Source organism: Diabrotica virgifera, chromosome 4 (genome assembly GCF_917563875.1).
Source record: "Diabrotica virgifera virgifera chromosome 4, PGI_DIABVI_V3a".
Lineage (NCBI taxonomy): Eukaryota > Metazoa > Arthropoda > Insecta > Coleoptera > Chrysomelidae > Diabrotica > Diabrotica virgifera.
In genome coordinates this window covers 233069662-233089824 of record NC_065446.1, presented here as the reverse complement: position 1 = coordinate 233089824, position 20163 = coordinate 233069662, and the positions used below count along the sequence as shown (strand labels likewise).

The following is a 20163-nucleotide window of genomic DNA, read 5'->3' as shown; positions in this document are numbered from 1 at the left end:
CCAAAAATATATAGAATATTTTTCGAGGTATTCTCAAAAAACCCTCTAAAAAAGTCGATTTTTTCGTCGAAAAACTGTTATTTTCAAGCGCGAATAACTCGAAAAATATTAGTTCTACGAAGAAAATGTAAAAAACATTGTTTTCTTAAAATCACCTTTTCCATCGAATTACATGGTTAAAATGTAATAAAAAATTCCCACCCCCGAGATGGGGTGGCAACCACCCCCAAGGTTTTAGCGTATGATAGCGGTATGATATAGAAAATGATCCTTGGACTATTCCCTAACTTCTGTGAAAATTTCAAGTAAATCCAGGCTGGACGAAAAAATTGCGAGCCAAAATGCTTCATTTCCTCAATCGACTATTGGGGCCGACCGACCGGCTCTATCCCGTCATACAGCTGACCGACTATAATAACTTTTATTTATATTTAATTTAGAATGTGTGTACTGATTTTCAGCCTCAGTAAATGGATTTTATTACCTTCGTAGGAAAGCAACTTTGATACCCTCTCAGTAACCCCTGTTCTACGTTTCGCTTGACCGACCGCAGTATGTTTCTCTACACACTCACAGTAATCAACTGTGAAAAATCTAGCTTTTAAATTCTCTTGGTCTAATAGAATGCATTTATCACATGCTTTGTTTAACAGTCAAAATTTTACCTTTTTTTATTCATTTTAACGTGGAAATAATTACATCCAGGTTTCACTGATGATGGCCTGATAAGACCGAAGACCTTCTGGAATTTTTATAATCCATCTGTATAGTTTTTTAAAAGTTTTTAATAAATCATATACCATTATACACACCAAGTGTTTACTTCTTTGTCAGTATATTATTTTAAAATGTTACAGATGACCAAGGCAACATCTCCAAACATAACACCCCCACCCACCATCCACCTGTGATGACAATCAGCGAAGAAAATGAAGAACTTATTAAAAAACAAGCATTAAAAGTTGTAGACGAAAATTTAATACTATTAATGGAGGAGAGTAGGCATCAGTTTGATTTGGATAATGATTCAGTAAATTCTACATCTACTACGTCAGATGGATCACCAGTCTTCTTCAGGTAAAATACATTAGCTACAGTACAAATTTTGTGCATTAGCAAGTCATACATAGAAAAGTGTTAGGACTAATTTTTTTAGTTGATTTGTCACTAATTTTTTTAGTTGATTTGTCTTTAAAAATAGTTAGTTCAAATATGTAATAAGAAAAGATGAATACGTCATAATCTCATAATAATCATTTGGTGTAATAATCTGGTTGATCTTGGATTCCTAAGCTCCGAACTTGAGTTTTACATATTTCATATTTTATTCTTTTTCAGTAGCTACTGTATCTTTCTGTAGCTACTTTTCAGTAGCGTTCAGAGTATTTTTTTTTTTTTTTATTTAATGTTGTAATATTTACAATCTGTCCTCAACTGAGAACAATAGGTAAATTATTTGACAAAAATTGAAAATTTTGACCTGTAGAGGGAGATCCAGTGATCACCCTCTTTACATAAATTAAATTAAAACAAATTAAAATAAGTTTAGTTATCACAGATTATTCGAATCTTCTTGCTAGATCCACTACTTTGAATCTCTTCAGGCGTCGTACATCATTGTGGTCATCAGTAAGGTTGCTGGCTAACTCATTTGGATGAGATTCTAGTCTCTTGGAATATTTTTTGTAATATTCCGTTATTACTGTTTTTATGGATTTCAATAGTACAATTTCAGAGTATTTCAATCTTGACGGACCATGTCAATCCGCCACCTTCCTTGAAAAAACATACGCTTTAACATAACACATACTACAGGCCTTGTAGGTCTCTGGCTTCCAAAAACTTAGTTCTTTTTCTTCTTCTTCGTCTAGTTATTCACGTCCATATCTGAACATAAGCCTCTTCAAGTCTTCCTTTCCATTGTTTTTTGTTGTACGCTACTTGTAGCCAATTTTTCCAGGCAGGCAGTTCGTTTCAGATCACCTGTCCATCTCATAGGAGGTCTGCCTCTGGGTCTTTTATGTTCGTATGGTCTCCAGGTTAGAATTGTTCTGTGACATTTGTTTAGATCGCTCCTAGCTACGTGTCCAGCGTATTCCCATTTAAATTTTAATGATTTTTGTACCACATCGGTGACTTTGGTTTTCTGTCTTATCCATGTGTTTGTTTTCCTGTCCTTAAGTGATATGCCAAGCATTGCTCTTTACATCGCGTGTTGAGTGACTCTGAGTATGTTCATATTATTTTTTGTGATTGTCAATGTTTGTGTCCCGTATGTTAATATCGAAATAATGCATGCATCAAAAACTTTAGATCTAAGATGTAGTTGAATTTGCTGATTTCTGAGTACATAGTTCAGTTTGCCGAATGCTGCCCATGCTAACTTTCTTCTTCTTTTTATTTCTTCCGTTTGAATTTCCCTATTTAGTATTATTTTTTGTCCTAATATGTTCTTCAACTTTTTCTATAACTTTGTCGTTTATTATTGTCACGGAAGTTTCTTCGGAGTGCATGACTTTTGTTTTGTTTAAATTCATTTTCAGTCCTATTTTAGAAGATTCTGTGTGTAGTTCTGAAAGCATGGTTTGCAGTTCTTGTAGGTCAGTAGCTATCAGGATTATGTCATTCGCAAATCGTAGATTACTGAGGTAGCGGCCATTGATGTTTATTCCCTTATATTTCCAATTTAGATTTTTAAACACGTCCTCCAAAACTAAGGTGAACAGTTTGGGTGATAGAGTGTCTCCCTGTTTGACTCCCCTGTTTAATGGTACAGGGTTCATGTATTCATTTTCATTTAGGTAGTATGTAGCTGTAGCTTGGTTCATAGTTTCTTTTATTAAGTTAATATATCTGCTGTCTATTCTACAATTTTGCATTGCGTTTATTACAGCCGTGTGTTCTATAGTGTCGAAAGCTTTTTCGTAGTCTTCTTCTTCTTCTTAACGTGCCCTATCAAGTCCCCTTGACGTTGGCGATTAACATGGCGAAACTGTCTCTGTCTCGAGCTATTCTAAATAGGTGTTCTGCTTTCTTTATTCCTGTCCACTCCCGGATATTCTTCAACCAAGAGGCCTGCTTTCTACCAATTCCTCTGCGTCCTTCGATTTTACCCATCATAATAAGTTGAAGAATATTATACCGGTCTCCCCTTACTACGTGTCCAAAATAGGCCATCTTTCTATATTTGATGTTATCAAGCAGCTCACGGGTAGCATTTGCTCTCTTAAGGACTGCCACATTTGTCAGCATAGCCGTCCATGGTATTTTTAGAATACGTCTGTGCAGCCACATTTCAAAGGCCTCCAAACGGTTAATGGTGGATATTTTTAATGTCCATGCTTCGACACCATACAAGAGGACTGACCAAATGTAGCATTTAATCATGCGCTTTCGAAGTTGAAGTTGCAAGGTATCATTACAGAAGAATGACCTCATTTTTAAAAATGTCGTGCGGGCTATCTCGATTCTACATTTTATCTCTTTATCTGGATCTAGTTGTTCAGTAATATGGCAACCAAGATATTTAAAACTGGGTACTCTTTGAATCATATGACCATCAACATATAACCGTGAATCTTGATAGGCCAAACGGCTAAATACCATGTACTTTGTTTTTGAACAGTTTATATTTAGGCCAAACTCTCTTCCCACTCTGCCAATGGCACTTAAAAGGTGTTGTAATCCATTCATATCATCACTTAAAATAACTGTATCGTCTGCATATCTGATTGTATTTATCAAAATTCCATTAACCTTCACACCCCATTCCAAATTATGCAGCGCTTCCTTAAATATTCTATCTGAATACAAATTAAACAACAGTGGGGACAGTATACAACCCTGTCTGACGCCTCTTTGTATTTTGCATATTTCTGTTGATTTTCCATTTATGCAAGCTGTCGCTGTTTGACGCCAGTATAATTTTTCTATGATTCGTACATCTTGACTATCAACTCCTTTATCCTTTAGTATTTTAATTAATTTGTGATGTTGTACTCGATCAAAGGCCTTCTCATAGTCAATAAATACAGCAAAGACGTCTTTCCTTTGATCTCGGCATTTCTGCAATAACACATTTAGTGCAAAGAGTGCGTCCCGGGTTCCCAGTCCATTTCTGAAGCCAAATTGTGTTTCATCCTGGTCTTCTTCACATTTATCTCTGATTCTACTGTGGATGATACGTAGAAAGATTTTCAAGGTGTGGCTCATAAGGCTTATCATTCTATAGTCGCTACAGTTTTTCGGACGTTGTTTTTTTGGTAGGGTTATGAATTCGGACTTTAACCAATCTTCAGGGATATCACCAGTCGAATAAACATCATTGAAAAGTTTGACTAGTATTCCAATGTTTTCCTCATTTATGAGCTTTAACATTTCTGTAGGTATGTTGTCGGGACCAACGGCTTTATTGTTTTTTGCCAATTTTATAGCATGTTGTATTTCTGATTTTAGTATTTCTGGTCCTTCACCTTCATCTAAAGTGTCCAGTTCTTCGGGTCTATCATCATTATACAGTTCATTTATATAATTATACCAGGTAGTTCGGATTTCGTGTTCGTCTCTTATCATTTTTCCCGACGAATCGGTTATAGTATGTGGAGTTTTCTTATAATAAAGACCAGCTACTTCTCTAACTTTTTTAAACATATTAAACGTATCATGTTTTTCATTCAACTTTTCTAATTCCTTGCATTTATCCTCCATCCATTTTTCTTTAGCTACCTTTATTTTTTGTTTAATTAGTTTTTGTTTTTCTTTGTATTCTGTTTTGTTATCTTTCAGTTTTCTTCTCTGCTCCATCAATTCCAGGATTTCATCAGTCATCCATTGTTTTTTGTGCCTCTGCATCGTTGTCGTATATTTTTCCATTACTTTCCAGGTAAGATCTCGTAGTCTTCGTAGTCTACAAATGCTATAAAAACTGAAAACTTGTATTCGTTACATTTTTCTATTAATTTTCTAAAAACTTAGTTATTATCCTCCATATCTTCTGGTCCCATGCATTTTCTCTTCAATCTCTCACGCCATTTGTTCTAATACATACTACGTTTAATAAATTCTTTGATAGCTGATCCACTTAATGAACTATACAACTTGTGCCGCGTGCCACGTTGTGAGGTATTCCCACCAACATTAATTCATATAATATTCCCACCAACATTCATATAATCTTAAATTTTAGGAATCTAATATTCAGTCCGGAAGTTCCTATCCGATTGGATTACCACGGAAAACGCGTAGACATGACGCACGGGTCACTCCCAGGACTACTGATGGGCCTTGGCCAATTAAATTGTTCGGAATTGAGGTTGAAACGAGTGACTTACCGACATGGCCTTTTAGGATTCGACAAACTCATGATGCATTTGGTACAGGAATGGTTGAGTGATATTAAGAAGAACCAACTGCCCAGTTTACTTGGAGGTGTTGGACCGATGTATACTCTTGTTCAGCTGTGTAAGTAAACAATACTGATATTTTAAGTAATTAAATTGTCTGACCACTTCGTATCTTGCAATGTTTATTATTTCTGTTTGTTTTTTCCTGTTTCTATCGATGGTAATTACTTTGGTTTTTTATATATTTACTAGCTGACCCGGCAGACTTCGTACTGCCTCAATAGATAAGAACAAACTTTTGTAAACAATAAACTTAAAATAAACAAAAGGAATTCGTAATTAATAAACAAAAAATGCTCGATGTGAATGAGTTTTTAATATTATTTTTAATGAATTACACATAATGTTTGAAGTAATAAAATTTAGTTAGAAAAAGTTTGCAGTGCAATAGTTGCAATCTTAAATTTGTTTTTCTTATAAAGAATATAACAGCTTTATTTTATTTACATTCAAAACAACCCTGTATTTATAATTGGGTTCGGGGTTGTCCAACTATATAGGTGTTGAAAAATAAAATAAAATTAAAATTAAATATCATTAAATAAAATGAAACAAAATTTCATAAAATTGAATAAAAGTTAATAAAAATAAATAAAACTGAATAAACTTAAATAAAAATAATAAATAAATTTAAAAAAATAATAAAATTAAAAAAAATAATAGAATCTAATAAAAATAATTAAAATTTAATAAAATGAAACAAAATTAATTAAAATTAAATAAAATTTTATAATTTGCTGCTTGTTCTTTTCGTGTGCTCAGAACTTTTCTTCTGCTTGCCGTTCGTCAGAAAAGTTCGGTAGAGATATTTTTTGAAAGTTTCGAAAAATTAAGAAATTCATATTTTGCCCAAATTAAGTCCAAAAGTTAAACAGTTGCACTTTTCTTCGATGAAATTTGTTGCTCGTTCTTCTTCTGTCCTCAGAATATTTCTAAGGCTTAAGATATTGTGTTTTGGACACCGATTGAGCTAGAAAAAAAATTTAGTAAGGTTCTGTTCGGAATTCAGCAAGGAGTACACCGAATTAATTTCGTATTTTTCACGTCCTTATTGCGAGAGTTATGACGTCACACGCAACCCTATTATGACGTAGAGGTATAAAATATAGACATAAACCTACTCCCGGTCCGGTCGAGTACACTTGCAAACTTTCATAAAAATCGGTCAAGTCGTTTCGGAGGAGTATGCCAACAAATACTGTAAAAAGAGCATTTTATACATATAGCTGTAAAAATTTTGGTGGCTAATAAAATGACAATATAAAACCGTATAAACCTTCCCTGAACTTCCACAAATAATTCAACATCAAAATTAGCCAAATCGGTCCACACATTCTCGAGTTTTGGCGAGACTAACGCACAGCAATAGATTTTTATATATAAGATGCAAAACTTTAGATGGCTATTAAAAAATAACGGTTGAAGATAGAAAAGTGAAAATTTAGGGTTGTATTTACCTTTGCCTTCCACATCACATAAAATTAAGAAAAAACAGTTTGATCAAAAAAATAAAAAAATATTTTAGGGGGGCAGCCTCCGTTACGACGTACGGATATGAAAAATACATAACAACCTATTCTCGGTCCGGTCAAATACACGCGGAAAATTTCATAAAAATCTATTCAGTCGTTCTCGAGTTATGTGTTGGTAACTGTCACGACCTTCTTTTGTTTATATAGATGTAAAATATTTAAATGGCCATTAAAAAATAACGGTTAGTGATAGAAAAGTGAAAATTTAGGGTTGTATGTATCTTTACGTTCCACATCATATGCAATTAAAAAAAAAGAGTTTGTCTGAAAAAATAGAAATAAATATAAGGGTGGCAAGCCCCCTTAAGACGCACGGGTATGAAATATAGATAACGACCCACTCCCGGTCCGGTCGAGTACACTTGCAAACTTTCATAAAAATCGGTCAAGTCGTTTCGGAGGAGTATGGCAACAAACACTGCAAAAAGAGCATTTTATACATATAGCTGTAAAAATTTTGGTGGCTACTAAAATGACAATATAAAACCGTATAAACCTTCCCTGAACTTCCACAAATAATTCAACATCAAAATTAGCCAAATCGGTCCACACATTCTCGAGTTTTAGCGAGACTAACGCACAGCAATAGATTTTTATATATAAGATTGATAAACCTTCCACCATACATTCCGTTCTCACCGTGCCCAACTTATTCATAATTTGCTCTAGTTCTGCCGAAGACGCCAATATAACCGCGTCATCAGCATATCGCATATCGTTTTATTTTTCTTCCTCCTACTGTTGCTCTTCTTTGCCATTTCTCAAAAACTTGACGCATAATGTGTTCTACTCAATATATTATTCAATATTCGTAGTATAGGATAGGGGATATTGTACATCCTTGCCGAACTCCAGATTTCAACTTGAAGTTTTTCGAAACCACGTTATTAACTCTCACATTAGCGGTATTATACAGGGTGTCCCGAAAAGATTGGTCATAAATTACACCACAGATTCTGGGGTCAAAAATAGGTTGATTGAACCTCACTTACTAGTCCAGGGCGGATCTGTTTTGAGATGGACGTTGAGAGGTGACTCAAATTTTTTTGCAGAAATTGCTTGAAAATAAATCAAATAATAATATTTGAGTTATCCTCCCTCTCAAAAAGGTCCGGAACATTGTTTAAATAATCAAAATGTCAAAAATTGAAGGAAAAATTCGATTTTTTTCTTTGTTTTTTGATTATAACTTTAAAAGTATTCATTTCCGAGAAAAGTTGTACTGACATAAAAGTTGCGTAATTCAATTTACTACAATATAGAATTGGTTAAAAATTTAAAAAATAGTAACCCTCGTTGCAAAATAGCAATAATTGCGAAAAAACCATACAAAAACAACTATTCGCATTTTACGTTTTTCAACCATTTATGCTACACTTAGGAGCTTCATATTTCTCCCTGAAAAACTTTATGATACAGTAAAACAATACTGTAAATTTCATTAAGATCGGTTCAATAGATTTTGCAAAATAAATTTTGCAATACAGCTTTCGCAAAAAAAATTCATTTTTTCAAAATGTTACAGGACTGAAAGTAAAGAAGATAGCAAGTTGAATTTTTTTTTGCTTATAGAAATGTACTCTACCTTTCATTTGCAATTTTCAAAATTAAAATCGATTAATTACCACGGCGTCAGAAAATTTTTGAAATAAACAATAATTTTTGGTGCTACGCGCAGGACAGCTGTGTTCGATTCACACAGGTTGATTTCCACCAAAATTTCTTCTAATCTTTATCTAATATATTACTTTCTTACTCTATATTTTGTTGTATTTTAATATTTTAATTCCACAAAAATCAAACTAATTTTATTATTGTTTGTGAAATATTGTTTAAACAATTGAATATGTTTAAAAATAATAAACTTTTATTATTTAAGTTAAAATATATGAACAAAGAAAGTTTTTGCTAATAAAAGTGTTATTTCAAAGGATAGAGTATGTGTTTTTATTTTGCAATAAACAAATTTATTTATTTATATCAAAATGTCATAAAAATTAAAATGTATCAATCATTATAAAAGGTCATTGAAATGCCCAATCAGAGCAACCTATCCGCTGTCCTGCGCGTAGCACCAATAATTAATGCTTATTTAAAAAAATTCCTGACGCCGTGGTGTTAAGCGATTTTAATTTTGCAAAATTGCAAATGAATGGTACAGTACACTTCTATGTGCAAAAACATTTTCAACTTGCTATCTGCTTTATTTTCAGTCCTGTAACATTTTGAAAAAATGAATTTTTTTTACGAAAGCTGGATTGCAAAATTTATTTTGCGAAATCTATTGAACCGATCTTAATGAAATTTACAGTTTTGTTTTACTGTATCATAAAATTTTTCAAGGTGAAATATGAAGGTCCTAAGTGTAGCATAAATGGTTGAAAAACGTAAAATGCGAATACTTGATGTTTTTTTCAAAATTATTGCTATTTTGCAACAATTGTGAGTATTTCTTAAATTTTTAACTAATTCTATATTATAGGAAATTTAATTACGCAACTTTTATGTCAGTACAACTTTTCTCGGAAATGAATACTTTTAAAGTTATAATCAAAAAACCAAGAAAAAAATCGAACTTTTCCTTAATTTTTTGACATTTTGTTTATTTAAACAATGTTCCGGACCTTTTTGAGAGGGAGGATAACTCAAATATTATTATTTGATTTATTTTCAAGCAATTTCTGCAAAAAAATTTGAGTCACCTCTCAACGTCCAAATGTACTAATATTTTTACAGATCCGCCCAGGTCTATACCTATATACAATAGTGCACACAAAAAAAGTTACAGCCCTTTGAAGTTACAAAATGAAAATCGATTTTTTTTTCATATATCGAAAACTCTCAGAGATTTTTTATTGAAAATTGACATGTGGCATTTTTACGACAGCAATATCTTAAAAAAAAATTAAGTAAAATTTGTGCACCCCATACAAATTTTATGGGGGTTTTGTTCCCTTAAACCCCCCCAAACTTTTGTGTACAATGTACGTTTTTGTGTACGTTCCAATTAAATTATTATTGTGGCACTATTAGTTAAACACATTATTTTTATAACTTTTTTGCCTCTTAGTACTTTTTCGATAAGCCAGTGTTTATCGAGATATTTTGAATATTTGTCGAATCCACCACATATTTGTATATGGTTAAGTACGGTTATAGAGACCTGTTAATAATCTGAAAATTTATTTATAATTTACATTTTTAGGTATATTTTGAAAAAGAAGCTACATCTCGATAAAAGGTGACTTATGAACAAAAGACTAAGAGACAAAAGTTTTAAAAACACTGTGTTTAACTAATGGTACCACAATAATAGTTTAATTGGAACGTACACAAACATTAGGGGGGTTTAAAGGAACAAAACCCCCATAAAATTTTTACGTAAATATATTGAAAAAGAAGCCGCATCTCAATAAAAACTGGCTTATCGAAAAAATACTAAGAGGCAAAAAAGTTTTAAAAACGTTGTGTTTAACTAATGGTACCACAATAATGAATTAATTGGAACGTACACAAAAGTTTGGGGGGGTTTAAGGGAACAAAATCCCCATAAATTTTTTATGGGGTGGACAAATTTCACTATAATTTTGTTTTAAGATGTTCCTGACATAAGAATTATACATGTCCATTTTCAATAAAAAATCTCTAATAGTTTTCGATATATTGAAAAAAATCGATTTTCATTTTGTAACTTAAAAGGGCTGTAACTTTTTTTGTGAGCACATTTGTACTAAGGTAAGTTAGGTTCAATCGAACTATTTTTGACCCCAGAATGTGTGGTATAATTTATGACCATTCTTTTCGGGACACCCTGTATATTTACATACATTTCTTGTAATAAAAGGATTGGAGGTTCTGGTGTACCCATTTTCCGAAGTATTGTCACATTTTATCCCATTTTACGTTATCAAAGGCCTTGGAGTAGTCGACAAAGCAAAATATGTTTCTATATAAGTTCAGGATTTTTGTATACTTGTATACTTTGTATACTAATTACGACGGGAATACAATCAATTTTTGCGACATTCTCCTATTTTATCATATCTCCTTCCAATTTTTCTGACACCGTCCATTTTTTTCTGATTCCCTCAATTTTTTTTGGCACCCTCCAATTTTATCTGATACCCTCCATTTTTTCTGACTCTTATTTTTTTATATTCGTTTTATTTTATAACTCGAGAAGGACTGCATTGATTTGGCTACTTTTGATTTTGAAATATTTGTAGAAGTCTAAGGAAGATCTTTACAATATCCCATCATATATCAAATTTTATTAGTTGTATAGGAAGTGTGTAAAAAATGAGCTCCTTGCTCAAGAATATCTCTATTTTTGACAATGTCGAAAATTAATATACAGAAAATATGTTTATAATTAAAAATAATTTTAAAACATTGTTTACTTATACTAATAAAAACTATTTTTTCTGCGATAAAGTTGAAAATTCAAGTTTGTGCATTAATGCAATGCATATATGTAATAATGATAAATTTAATGAAACAATTCTAAATACCATATTCAAATCAAACATAGTGCCAAAGGCATGGATATCACGGGAAACGTAAAATAGTAAATAGATCCGAAGTTAGCCGCAGTTTTAGTGACGTAAATCTAAAGGAGTATAATGTAAAGTAAAGACGGGATTCCGTTGGAAAATTTACGCTAACAAGAGCGGACCAGATACTAGCAAAATGGCAACACTGTTAAGAGTGACCAGGGTGACAATTTAGTGAACAGTAGCGTAGATATCTAATTTAAATTTAATAAAAGTTATTATTTTGCAAACATTTGATTTTAAGTGTAAATTGTAAATGAGACCATCGCATCTCCTCAAATTATGTGGGTATCAGTAAATATTTTATTTTACGAAAAAGTTTAAATAAAAAAATATCGGTGTTATCAACATCTGTGATATACCTAGGTACATAGTGATAACACTAATCGACTCGACTGAACAGATCTTATTGTAAAATAATAATACCTGTATAAAAAATTGTCAATAACATTAATTATCACATATAATTAAACAGTAAGTATGATCAAATTTATATGTTTTAGTAATACAACTGCTCATAAGTAGTAAACCTTACTGTTTTATCTCTGATAACTTTCATGTTATTGTAATCTTTTGACTAATTGATGGACTTGTTAGTGTCCACGCTTCCAAGCCATAAAGAAGAGTAGAGAACACGTAACACAGAAGCATCCTTAGGCGTAGTTCTAACCTTATATCCTAATAACAAAGAAACTTTGTAAGTTTAATGAATGATGCACGTACTATTTCAATACGTGTCGTAAGGGGCCGTTCAAATATTACGTAAGGGGGGAGGGTTAAAAATCTTCAAAAATTGCGTCACGTAATACGTGAACGCCCCATTAAGGTGCGTTACGAAGGGGGAGGGGGTCAAAAATCTTCAAAAACCGCGTTACGTACGTACTTGAACGCTCCCTAATTTCTTTGCTTTGGTCCACATTTGATGTTATCCATGTTCCTAATTATTTGTAGTATCCACACTCTTAATTACAGTATCTTCAATAGTCAATTGGATGTTTGCGTGTGCTAATTTAGTCATGGTCATGCATTTAGTTCTTTAAATTAATCTTCAGTCCGTACTCATGACAGCGTTCACTAAGGCGTTGCATTACGTTCTCTAAATTCTAAATCATTGTCTTAATCCGTTATTATTAAGGCCGTGACACACATATCCGCACCGAACCAGCACCGTGTCCGCACCGCGCCCGCACCGAGCAGAGACAGCAAGGCTGGCCATGCTGTCTGTGCTCGGTGTGGGCTCGGTGCAGATATGTGTGTCCCGGCCTTTACTGTATCATCTGCAACTCATAAGTTGTTCCAAAATTCTCCATTGATAGATATACCTTTATCGACCTTTAGATTGTAACTCTTTAGCGACGTATTAGTAAAATATGGATAATCGTCGAAGGCCGATATGATTAACCAAAAAAGAAGATGTGTTTGGTGATATTTCTAGTGACTTTCTTGGGTGTAAATATGTCTTTTTATTGTACTCCTCTTGGTTTAAAAACAAAGCTTAGTAATACTTTTAAATAGTCTGGTGCTTATCTATTAGTATCTGGATACCGCGTATGAAAAAAAGTTGATTAATAGCAAGCTGAAAATTTGTTAATATCTTAAGGATGTCTAGTTGGACAAACTTTAAAATATGGGAACACTGGAACAGGGGAAGTTTAAATTGTGGAACAGGTTAAAAATTTGGAACGGTCAGACCACAAAAACGGCACATGTATTTTTTCCGACAGTGTATTTTGATACGTGTATTTTGTACTTTTTCGATCTGATGTTCATTTCGCAAAATATTGCGGGGTTCCTATTTAAAATTTACCCTCACCCCTCTCCGTGGGAGTTCGTGTTTGGTATCATTCGATATATTTTTGAAGAATATTGAACACGTAATTTTTAGTTTTTCGATCTAACGTTTATTTCTCAACATATTCTCTTTTTTCTTGTGAAGCTTTGTGACTCACACATTTTCTTACGCGCCCCCTCAAACCGTCAGATTTTTGAAATATACACTGTTCTGTATGTACTTAACTTATCTTATCTTAATGTGACAATTTAAGTTTTTCTAAGGGTATATTTTTTTTCGGATCCTCCTGTATTAAGATCCAATATATGGTAGGGGTATATTTACATAGGACCTACAAGGTTTCTCCCCGTGTAATTTTCTGGCTCGCTCAAGTAACTGCAAAAATACCCGCTTGAGCTCCCCTACCAGTATGGCTCAATTCATTTATATCTCTGTATTCTATTACATTCTACATAATCTAATAATTAATTGCTGACATTATTAAAATTATATTTTTCCGTCACAACCAACATAACAAAGATTTATCACCGATTATCAATTATTAGTGACCACTGATCAGGTACAAAAGTTAACAATGGATAGAGTAATTTTATTATTTGGTCTGTCAAACTAACGTCAGAACGTGTATGTATCGATCTGTAAATTGGTGCCGAAATTTGTAATTATTACTGTAAATACTAGTTATTAAAATTAGTTTTCGCTCAAATAGTGACTAATAACAATTGTGTTACGTGTTAATCATCAAGAACAAGCTGTAACTTCAGTGAGTAAGAGATGTTTTACTTAATAATCTTCCAATTTAAACCCATTCAGTGTCAAACTGTCAATAGTTTTTCACTGTTGCTATCCCGTCCCAACGGACGCCAACGGTTAGGCAACCAGTATTGCAGTGATGTATCCAAGGTTATCACTTATTTCCAGACATGCAAAGCGTTAATATAAACAAATTCAAGTTACTTTTTACTACATGAGTAACAATTTAAATAAATGTTCCCCACTGTTAGCAACACCATGTTTGGACCCAATTCTTCCAGTAATCTTACTAGTTCACATGCAACTGCTACTATGACTAAACAACGTCCGAAGTATCCCAAGAAGACCGAAGCAATTTTATAATTAGTTGTACGTCTCTATAGTATCCAATGATTGTATATCCAATTTTTTTTCTTCGTAATTTTTACGTAATGTTATTTAAAATTTAGAAATTAACTGTTATAATACCTAATTAGTTTTAAGTCCTTATTGTAATTAATTATTGTATAACCAATATTGTTTGTGTAAATGGCCATTGCTGCCGAGACACATAAATTTAAATAAAAAAAATTATTATTTTAGAATTTGCTAAAGCGACATCGATTTAGTTAAATAAAATATTTGACAATATTCTGAAATACAAAAAAAATTATTTTCCTCAACAACTTCAGAAACATTTGTTGATCAGAATTAAAAGAAGAAATTATTAAAACATAGTTGTTGTTTATGGTTTTTGAGTTGATTTTAAAAATAATAAAACATCTTGAAATGTATTTTTTATTTATTAACAAAAGTGGAAAACACTGCAAAATTATTTGCACTTACTTATATAAAAAAAAACAAAAATAACATTATAAACAACAAAACCGAAAAAAACCGATAAAACCGTTTGAAAAATTAAGTGTTACGGTTCGGTTCCAAAAATTATATTTAATATCAAATAAGGGTTCAGTTTCGGTTCTGGTCCACTAAAAAATATCGGTTTCGGTTCGGTTTTCTGTTTTTAGTGGTACGGTCCGGGTCCCTGGTGCACACCACTGGACGGCTGCAATCAGCCGAAAGATGACACTTTGTGATAAACTATTTTATGGCATGGCCTCGCTCAGCCAAATATTGTTATATCTTGAGCGAAGGGTGAGTAGTTCTTCCGATAAAAGATACCGCATTATGATTGGTCACAACAGCAATATCCGATTTTTTGAGTGGCTCTTTGTCCACGTGGACTGATCAACAGTTCGATGAAAACTTAACTGGGTGATTGCCCATATTTTAAAATATCATACCAGGAACATCTGAATGTAGAACCTTAAAACTTTTATATTTTACACATCTTAGTCATTGATAGTTTTGCAGTTAATAACTACTCCTGGTAGGGTACTTTTGCTTTCATTTTTATGGCTCGCTTTTATTACAGATACATTATATTTTTACACAGTCTCACGGAAATACGAGGCGACCATAACTGTGTATATATGACAATAACATTGTTGTTTTTATTATTTTCTTTACAATTTCATCACATTTTCTCACCTTTTAAACCTTCATTGGACTTCTACAAATATTTTAAAATCGAATTTAGCTAATTCGATTCATTCATTCTGGAGCTGTTATAAAAAAGATATAACAAAATAAAATGACGTTTATTAAACGTCATTAAATGTTTGCATATCGAAACCAGACCGGACAGACTGCGCAACTTGTCACATTAGGATTTTATAAGATAAGATGTGTTCCCTTGTTCTCCTATCTGAGCCTGGGACGACATTGTTCTTGGGGAATATGTGGTTAGAGAATTGATTTTAGTCTTTCATTGATGCTGGTGAGAGTACTTTGCTCGTATAGCATATTAATGCTACTGTACTGTAATTGTTGCAATCTGTCGATGAACCTTTTTTGTATATGAGAATAAGAGTGAGATTTTAGTAAGTGAGCCCAGTAATTTGGACACCTTCCAGTATTCCAGATTTTATTGCAGATTCTAAGCTTTTCTTCAATCCCTACCTCTCCCAGTGTTTTGGAGTGTCTCAACAGTTATTCTATTTTTCCCTCCAGCTTTTCTTAAGGGCGTAGGCGCAAAATTCCGGCGCCAATGGTTTTTAAATGCATTAAATTTCGTCGTTTTTTCGAATGCTGAGAAAATTAATAAATATTTTTTTTTAATTTAAACATAGAATGAAAGATTACATTATTACCGAATAACGAGGGCCGAAAGTCCCTTAGCTTAGAATAAACAAAGAATTTCTTTGGAATGAAAATAAACATTATATAAGTTTTCAGGGACTTTCGGCCCTCGGTAATAATGTAATCTTTCATTCTGCGTTTAAATTTTTCAAAAATACTTATTAGTTTTCTCAGGATTCGAAAAACAAATGAATACATTTAAAAAGCATCGGAGCCGAAATTTTGGGCCTACCTACCTCTTAATTTTAGCTTTTTTATCGCTGCCTCAATTTTTGATTTTAGTATTTATGGTTCTTTTTCATAACTTCCTTTCTCTGTATTATTGTCCGTTCGTTATTGGAGAATAGTGTTTCGCAATATTGTTTTCACACCGCTGCTATACCTTCTGGGTTTGTTATGGTATTTCCACTATTATCTTTGATGATCTGTGTCTATCTGTTATCTTTCTATCTGTTATCTGTTATCTTTGATTCTTGGTGGTAGGAATGTTCTTCCAGTTGCCCAGACACGTTTTCGTACAATTATTTTTCTGTACAAGTTTTTATAGTTTTATTTATGGTGCCATCTATATTTCTTTTTTTTATTAAATTTGAAGTGCCGCTTTAAAGTTCTCTTCTTTTTTCTACAAGGTTGAGAGTCTCTTCAGTCATTCAATGTTTTTTCCTTCTAGTATTTTTTGGGATTTGTGTTGTTGACTGCTTCAGTGATCCACTTCTTTGTGTATTCCCACATTTTGTCAGGGTCTCCAGTAGTCATTGGTACGTCAGCTTTTGCTAATGCTTCTCTAAAATTTTCTGGGTGGCTTGGGAACCATTTTTTTCTTTTAATGTAATTGTCTTAGGGTACGTTCATAACGGAGACCTTCGCATCGTATCCTTGCCTAGACCATAGTATCGTACTCTTCATGTTCGTGAACCCTCGCATTTAAAATAATGCATTTATTTTACCTGGTGATCGATAATACAATACGAGCGATGCTATGGAGCGAGGGTCGGCGCGTCGTTGTAGTGTCCACTTACTGTGTAGGTTAGGTCTACCTGGGTGAATAGTTATATGTTAGTATTACATGAATGTTTTAATTTTTAGTCCAAGGAGTTCGAGATCTGTTCTGGTTACCAATCGAACAGTACCAAAAAGACGGTAGGATCGTTAGAGGACTTCAACGAGGAGCCAATAGTTTTACGACGTCGACAGCAATGGCCGCGCTCGAATTGACATCTAGAATAATTCATCTAATACAGGTATGTTTTTGTTCAGATAACTTGATAATTATGTTACAGTATATATTGAATTTTTAGATAACTGCCGAAACTGCCTACGATATGTTGTCTCCTGGTCCTAGTGTTAGGATACTTGCCAAGTCCAAGGGAAAACGAAGGAGGTACCATCAACCACAAGATATCAGGGAAGGAATGACGAATGCGTTTTTACTAGTGAAAGAGGTATGAAAACATTTTCTTTTTAATATCTTTTGACTAACTCAGAAATATAGCTATTTTTGGGCCCACAGTATTTAAGTAGGCCAATTGAGGCAGTGATACTTTTCAGTTATTCAGATAAAGTTGTATTTTGTCTGGTCACGTTTTACTTGAGCCCACATTAACTCTATTGGATTCAGTGGAGAATGATAAGGTGACAAACGTAATACCATTGTTTATATAGGGAGAGTTGGTCAGCCCAATAGGAAAATTTGTTTGATTCAAATTGAGACAGTCACCAGATGTCCCCACAATTTCTGTCAGGGTCGCAACGTCAAAATACATACATAGACACCAAGCTAGATACGATCCTATTCATAACACCTCAACTCTCATACATATTAAGAAAAATAAATATATATGGAAGAATATATTTAGAAATTGAATTAATGGGTGCGTTCACCAGACCAGTGCGCTATGTCAGCGCTTTGAAACTGTTAAGATTTTTCGGGTGAACGTCATGTCAATTTAGGCTAAACTTCAACGTGTTGACGAAGCGGCCATTTTATTGAACATAGTATTTGGATCGCTTCAATCTTGAACGTGTTTAAGAAATATATTGTAATGGCGCGCTGATTTGAAAATATTTACTTTTACAATGGTTTTAATTATTATAAGTAATTGAAACTTAATAGATACATAATTGTACAGTAGGAAAAATGAAAGAATACCCATGAACGAACATATAAAACACGTTGTATTTTCCTGTCACCGTGTCACACAAAAGATTGGCCAGCGCAAGTACATGTAATAATTATTGTTACATGTACTTACACTAGACAATTTTCTTTGTGACACGGTGACAGGAAAATACAGCGTGTTTTATATGTTCGTTCATGGGTATTCTTTCATTTTTCCGACTGTATACGCTCACGAAATTATAAATCTGTGTATTGAGGAACAATATTTTCAACATAATTCATATTTCTCGTGACAATTATTATTTATTTATGGTGGGAATACTTCATCATCATCCAATGGTTCTGCCAAGTCCAGCACAGCCAGCAGCACTAAAAATTATTTCTTGTTCATGTCATTATCAAACAACAAGAAAGGTAGTATTATATTATCCATTTTTGAATTAAATTTGTGTAAGACACGTCCAAGTTATCGTTGAACGATAGCACGATATAAAAATAAACAAAAACAACGAATCTCGTTTTAGGTTAAGTTCATAATTCATAAAACATGCGAGAACACAAAACAAAACCAACTATGAAAGTGTCAAACGGAAAAATACCATTCACCAGACTGAACGAAGTTTTAAAGCGCCGAAACACAGCTGTTCAGTTGAAACTTAAACCGATTATTTCTGGTGAACGCAGCCAATGATATTCTATTATATAATATAATGGTAGGGGAGCCCAAGTGGGGATTTTTGCAGTTACTCGAGCGCGTCAGATTATCATATGACGAGAAACCTGGTACCCTGCAGATGTACCTCTACCATATATTGGCTCTTAACACAGGGGAGTTCGTTAAGGGGGGCCCGAAAAAAAATCTATCCTAAAAAACTCGAAATTGTCAGATTAAGATAAGGTAAGTTAAGTACATGCAAAAGAGTGTATATTTCAAAAATCTGACGATTTGAGCCGGGCGTAAGGAAATGGGTGGGTCCCAAAGTTTCACAAGAAAAAAAGCGAATATTTCGCGAAATAAATGACAGATCGAAAAACTAAAAAATATGTACTCAATATTTTTTAAAAATCTATCAAATGATACTAAACACGACTTCCCACGGAGAGGGGTGGGGGTAAATTTAATATTTTAAATACGAATCTTGCGATATTTCGCGAATTGAACATCAGATCGAAAAACTAAAATACACTTATTCAATATTTTTGAAAAATCTATCGCATGGCATCAAAGACGACCCCCTACGGAGGTGGGGTGGGGGGTTACTTTAAAATCTTAAATAGGAGTACTCATTTTTTTATTGCAGATTTGGATTCCTTACGTAAAAATAAGTAACTTTTATTAGAAACATTTTTTCGAATTATGGATAGATGGCGTTATAGTCGGAAGAAACGATTCTTGGAAATGGAAAATTAAATTAAAAAATGGCAAGCGCCCACTAAGATGGAACTCTTAACTTTTTTGGTTTTAGGACCTACTCTTCACAACCCAATAGGTCCCCAAAGCGCTCGAGTGACTGCACATTTAGCATACTTTGCTCCCCTACCATAATGTATAGTAGCATGACATCATTAATTCAATTTCTAAATATACTCTTCTATACAGGGTGAGTCACCACTAACGGGACGGAAGATTACAGCGAAATGGTAAAAGATTTGAAAAACATTTTAAAATAGTAGTTTGTAAGTTGATAAAATATACATTTTAAAATTATTTTGAAATATACAGGGTGTCCCAATAAATGGCGGCGTATCAGTTATATTTTTTCTTATGGAACACCCTATATTTTATTGCATTTTTTAATTGTCCGCAAAAAATAAGGTATAGTTTCATAAG

General features: G+C 33.1%; 1 protein-coding gene across 2 annotated transcripts in view; it reads left to right on the top strand.

Moving 5' to 3' along the window:
* Window positions 1-20163, top strand: part of LOC114327532 (autophagy-related protein 2 homolog A) — a 165628-nt gene that overhangs the window by 138707 nt on the left and 6758 nt on the right. For both annotated transcript variants that reach the window (XM_050648778.1, XM_050648779.1), the window contains exons 23-26: window positions 858-1077; window positions 5186-5460; window positions 17300-17454; window positions 17512-17655. In XM_050648778.1, coding sequence (XP_050504735.1) covers window positions 858-1077; window positions 5186-5460; window positions 17300-17454; window positions 17512-17655 — 794 coding nt within the window. The remainder of the gene's footprint in view (window positions 1-857; window positions 1078-5185; window positions 5461-17299; window positions 17455-17511; window positions 17656-20163) is intronic.